Source organism: Aplysia californica, unplaced genomic scaffold (genome assembly GCF_000002075.1).
Source record: "Aplysia californica isolate F4 #8 unplaced genomic scaffold, AplCal3.0 scaffold01940, whole genome shotgun sequence".
Lineage (NCBI taxonomy): Eukaryota > Metazoa > Mollusca > Gastropoda > Aplysiida > Aplysiidae > Aplysia > Aplysia californica.
In genome coordinates, this window is record NW_004799210.1 from 16,945 (window position 1) to 22,975 (window position 6,031).

At 54.6% G+C, this 6,031-nt stretch overlaps 1 protein-coding gene across 1 annotated transcript; it reads right to left on the reverse strand.

Annotated features, from left to right (window-relative positions):
• Positions 1-373: 373 nt before the first annotated feature.
• Positions 374-6,002, reverse strand: LOC106014036 (serine-rich adhesin for platelets; the record flags this gene model as incomplete). The annotated part of the gene is given in 1 exon segment (XM_013091045.1): positions 374-6,002. A coding segment is annotated over 1 exon segment (4,507 nt), but the record flags the coding sequence as incomplete, so codon positions are not given.
• Between the last annotated feature and the right edge of the window lie 29 nt (positions 6,003-6,031).

Sequence of the window (6,031 nt, forward strand, 5' to 3'; positions counted from 1 at the left end):
TTATGGCAGTTCCAACAGAAATAGGTCATATATGCGCCGAGGATCAGCGGTGTTACAAGAGGGGAACCCACAGAGAGACGGAGAAGAGATGCGGACGATAGATGTTTGGTAGGAAAGAAGGAGGAGCGATGCGGACGATAGATGTTTGGTAGGAAAGGGGGAGAGATGCGGACGATAGATGTTTGGTAGGAAAGGGGGAGAGATGCGGACGATAGATGTTTGGTAGGAAAGAAGGAGGATCGATGCAGACGATAGATGTTTGGTAGGACAGAAGGAGCAATCTTTGTCTTATCGTATCTTATCTGATCTCTTTCTTATCCTATCTAATCCAAAAAGTGATTCTAAAAAAAGAGTTCAGTATCTGTGAACTTACTGGCCAGCTGGTTGGGAGACTTGGGTGCCGGGGAGGACCGTCCCTCACTAGAGGTGTCCGCGGAAATATCCACGGAGAGAGAGGCCATGACAGGGCCGGGGCTAGATCCGCGGGATGGCGAGGAGATGGGGCTGAGGGAAGACACGGGACTCCGGGGGTCAGCCTCCGACGAGCTGACCGATACTCCGTGGTAGCCACTGTCCTGAGACGTGGACGCGGGCCGGGTAGGGGAGAGGGGGGAGGGGGTATTGGTGCTCCTGGCCAAAGCGAAATTCTGTGGTGAGGAATTCCCAGGAATGTTGGAACCTCTCTGAGCGGAGTCTCGAGATGCAGCGAAATGTTTGTGAAGTCCGGAGTCGAAAGTGGAAGAAGACGAGGAGGACGAAGATGATGATGATGATGATGATGATGATGATGATGATGATGATGATGATGATGGCGATGGCGAAGCCCATTTTGGTCTTTGGGTACGGGACAGAGTGGCTCCTCCTCCCGAGTTTGTTCTCGAAATCTGTAAAGACGTGGGAGGCGAAGTTGGAGATCTGGTGGAGGGGGAGGGAAAGGAGGAGGAATTTGAGGCGAGCTGTGTTCTCACAGTTGTGCTGCTTCTGTCGCCGTTACTGGTGGTGGTTGTGGTAGAGTGGTTAGCACCGTCTGCTGTGTGTGTGGAGTCACTTCCCCGAGGGGGCAGCGTTGAAGAAGTGTCCGAGTCTCTTTCTACGGATATGGCACGAGGGCTGTGGTCAGTGTTGACCGCTACTGTCTTCACTGGTGAGGAAATGACCAGTTGTTGTTTCGGCGCGTCGTAGGAGCAGATGACGTTGGTGGAATGAGAGCTGGGGGCAACAGGTTTCCACGTCTGGGCTCGTTGAGACGTCGGCGACTGGGGGGAGTTCTGGACCACTCTAGGCCCGAAGTGAGCCGTTCCTGTGGGGGTCACGTGAGTGGCTTTGCTCACTGGGGGTGACGAACTGCTCGCGCGGAGAGAGGACCCGGGTCGTGGGGATATGGGAGAGCTTGTTCCCCCGAACATGATATGGTTGTTGTTGTTGCAGTTGCTGTTGTTGCTGTTGTTTTTGCTGTTGCTGGTGGAGCTAGGGCTCCCGCAGCGTAGAATACCGCCACTCCTGCTGGCGTTTCTGATGACCAGATTGTCGTCACTGTCACTCCTAGTGTGTTGGTGACCACCTGGGGACACTCTGACGTCATCGCCGCTTCGCGCTCTCATGCCTTTCCTCTCCTGGACCGGAGACTGGAAGGTCACGACCCTGGCGTGCTTGGCGCGAGCCTTGTGGTCTAGGTCATCCCCGTGGGACGCGCTGACCCCAACCATGGCCATGTACCGGAGCGGGGACTGGGAGGCGATGTCTGACCCAGTCCTGCTCCTGTAGAACGGGTCACTGTTGACGTCATAGTCGCTGCACGACTTGAGGATGTCCTCCACGCTCAGACCGTCTGTGTCACTGTCGCCGGGAGACTGACCACTGTCCAGCGAGCTCTGACGTCTGGTGCGGAGCAACATGTCCAGACTGAGGCCCACGCCGCGGAAGTCTCGCAGAGTCTGGGGTGCCAGCCGGCGCGGTGGTCGACGGCCCAGACTGAAGTAGTCGTAACCGTTACTGCTGGCCGAGCGCGCCATCTTGCTGCTGCTAGCGCCACCTAGCGGGCCAGCGTGAGAGAAACTACCGACTGACGTGGTCGACCTTTTCATCTCGCACCTCACGAGAACTTTGCTGGGGAGCGTGACTTCGTCCTCGTAGCTGTCGTAATCGTCCTGCGCGTTGTCGTGCGAAACCTCTCTGATAACTCGACACGGCAGCGGCTGTCTGCTGTTGTAACTGTCACTAGCGACGATCTCGCGAGGTTCTGAATGACGTTCCTGTAGATAAGCACTCGGCGGCACGACGGCAGGTTTGGGGGCAGAGTCCAGAGAGTAGCTCCTTGTGTCCGACGTCAAGCATTTAGTAGTAGGAGCCCGGTCTTGGGTAAAGCGGCCACCTCGGCAACCTGTGGACTCGGATCTGGTGAGAACAACAGGGGGCAGTCTGGGCGGCAGCGGCGGCGACGGTTTGGAGTCTGCGTGCCCCATTGTGTGAGTGACGTCACGGACAGAGGTCGCTACTGGTGGTCCAGCGGGGGGCGGGGGGTGGTGTACATGGAGGAGCCTCTGATCCCTGGCCCCAGCGGAAGGAACTCCGGCACCAAAGAGGCCAGAACATGTCCTGGGAATCCCAGCAGGTGTCGTGACGTCACTCGCCTCAGATCTGTGCACCGATTTCTGCTTAGGTTTTTGGACCTCCGCGTAATCCGGTTCATCGGAATCCAGTTTTTTTATTTCTGCATAAACCGGTTCTTCCGGGGGGTCCTTTCGAGGAAAACCGTTGAGATGGTGAGGGTCCGTGGCTGGCGGGGAAAACATGACTCGTTTATCTCGGGCGCCGTGGACATGTGAGCTGGTGACAAGATGGGGCGTTGGTGTTGGCGAGCCAGGCTTCACAATGCTTGTTTGATTGGTGGTGGTGGTGGTGGTAGATAAGGCGGGCGGGGAGGGCGGGGAGGGCGGTGTAGTTGTGGCCACAGCCACGGACGTACACATCCTTGTGTTTTGTGTCGTGGTCGGAGATAGGATCTCCTCGACCTTGGCGGGGCCACGGGCGGTCGGCGCGTTATCTGAAGTCGTTTTTGGCGTCGCCATCCCCCGCCCCTGATAAGTCACCGAGGTCGGGCGGGATGATGAGAGGGCGCAGTCGCCTGGAGGGCTCCGGGGGCTATTGGAGACCTCCACTGTCGGATGAGTGATAGTTCGGGGCCCATGACTGGCCCAGACGGGCGCACCACTTTCCGAGGACGCTCTTTTATCTCCGCTGTGGGAGCTCTCCAGAGCGGGGACACTGTTCGCTATAGGAGACCGCCGGCCCGGGGTGTGTCCTGGGGTGTCTCCTGGGGTGTGTCCTGGGGTGTGTCCTGGGGTGTGTCCTGGGGTGTGTCCTGGGGTGTGTCCCGGGGTGTGTCCTGTGGCGGGTGTCGAGCTGCGGTGGCCATCCGTCACCACGGGAATCTGACTAACGTGGCTTCTACAAGACGAAAACGAATCAACTTTGTCGATTTTTTGGGAAGAAGATACGTGGTTCCTCTTAGAGACAAACTTACACATGTTGGACAGTGACGTCATACTGTCCAGGCTATCGGCCCGGGATCCTCTCTTCTCCTTCTGGCTGTCGTCGTCGTCTCTCTCTGTCGTGCTATCCTTCTCCTCTTTATCCTCATCAACGCTCCCATTATCGTTTATTTTCGTTGTTCTCTCACGCGTGAAATCGGAGGCGGACGAGCATGACTGAAACGACAACGTCGAACCATTGGAAGCCCGAACAGAAGAAAAATCCTCCTCAGCTCTCGCGATAGTTTTCTGATTGTGATGAGAAACTTTCTCCGCGGGGATTTCTTCATACGTGTCCAGGATGATTGGCGTCTTCTCCCACGGATTATCTGAGGAGAGTTGTTGTTGTTTTTGTTGTTGTTGTTGTTTCTTCTGTTTTTGCTGGTGCTGCTGCCGTGATGAGTTATTGTTCCCCATGATGCTCACGGGATGAGATCTCGAGTCAAACTGCGCGCGTGAGTTCACAAGCGAGTGAGCATCGGCTCCTTCTTCACACAGCGAACCAGTAGCGGCGGAGGAGAAGGGTTCACTCCTCCCTAGCACCACAATCGGCGAGACCGCCACGCTCTGCGACTCACCACCGCCGTCTTGTGGCGCCCGCTGCACGTGCGAGCCGCTCCTCCCCGCGCGGGGGACACTCTGCTCTGTGTCCACGTGAGTCGGGACATGGCCCGCCCCCTCCTTGAACGAGAGAGCTGCGCGTCCATTAACTACAATCTCTGCGCTGTCACGGTGGGTTTTTCCCTCCTCCCCCCGTTCCTCCTCCTCGCTCTCTCTATTGACCCCCTCCTGCGGGGCGGGGCAGTTATCGTTCACTTTGCGAAGCGGGCGCTCAACTGCGGACGAGACATTCTCCACTGACTTGGGATTGATTGTCTCCCCTTGTTCATCTGCATTCTCCTCGGAATTGTCTTTCCCATTGACGATCTCGTGGTTTCCTCCATTTTCTCCCTCTTCTCCTTTCTTTCTTTCTTCATTTTCTTCCTTCTTCTCCTCCCCATGTTCCCGGATCACTTCCGCTTTTTTCTTCAACTTCAATTTTTCTTCTCCTTTCTTTTGATTTTCCTCCTTTACCTCATCTTCTTCCTCCTCCTCTTCTTCTTCCTCAATCTTCCCCTCTTCCAGGACACAGCTCAGCCGTGAGACTGGCCCTACATTGTCGTAGTCCGAAGTGCTGTCAGACACCACGGCCCGGCGAGCACCCACCAACCCCCCACCAATCCCGCCGACAGAGGGCGACTGAGGCGGGGGCAGCACTCGGCGGAAGTTACGAGCCCCTGTCGTCTGGTGCTGTAGAGCGGGGCCGGTGAGTAGAGGGCGTGGGTCGTGGGGGCACGGCAGGAGACTCATTGTGCACGCACGAGGGCTGGACAATGAGTCGCTTTACCAAAATCCGGATACCATGTTAGGGCAACCCTTCGGCAAATAATATGACAGGAACCGCTTCGGCGAATGGGTTAGGATCACTTTGACAAACGGGTTAGCAATATTTCAAGGAGAGTGGTGGCGGACACACTGGGCGGCTGGTGGATGACATATTGTCCTCGGTCTAGATGACCTCCGTGAACCGGAAGAAAACAAAAGCACTTCCTGCGATAAGATGGCGTCGTCACATCGCAATGCCATAATCAGCGAACAGTTCATCAACAGACACGTCCGCCATAAACCACAGCCAGGTTTCTTCTTGTTCGTCTCAACCAATCACAGACTTCAGAAGGAGGAAATCCACAGTCCTTGTGAGAAATCTAGATCTTATAGTTCGCTGGTAGCCGTAGATAAATCTTTGCGCTAAATGACGGAGATAGTAATGAGGACACAAGATGGACACCACCACTCACTGACATTCCGCCAGCTCGGAGATAAAACACTAACATCAACCTTTTATCTAGACACTTGCTGCATACACGCGGCCTGTTTTTCCCCCTCACGGAATGCGACATGGCACGTCGAGAACAGGCACCGGTATCGTTTGACATTTCTCGCGACCGAACAGAGAGTATCGAACTAGTTCTACGCTTGTTGTTTTATTCTTTTCTACACTTGGTTACCTTAGACCTTGACCAGCAATAATCTATTTATAGACACACCAGCCACCCATGTCCCAGTGCTGTTTTAGCAAACGTCTGATACTCTACCGACTGAGCGAACCGGGCGCCATGGTCATCTATGACGTCATGTTACACTTGTTTTTTTTTCCCTTTTCTGTATAATGTCTTCTTTAAGCGGAAGGAAGCTAACAATGTGATAACGTCAATAACACACGTGATAACGTCAATAACACACGTGATTACGTCAATAACCCACATGATTACGTCAATGACACACGTGATTACGTCAATGACACACGTAATAACGTCAATAACACACGTGATAACGTCAATAACACACGTGATTACGTCAATAACCCACATGATTACGTCAATGACACACGTGATTACGTCAATGACACACGTAATAACGTCAATAACACACGTGATAACGTCAATAACACACGTGATTAC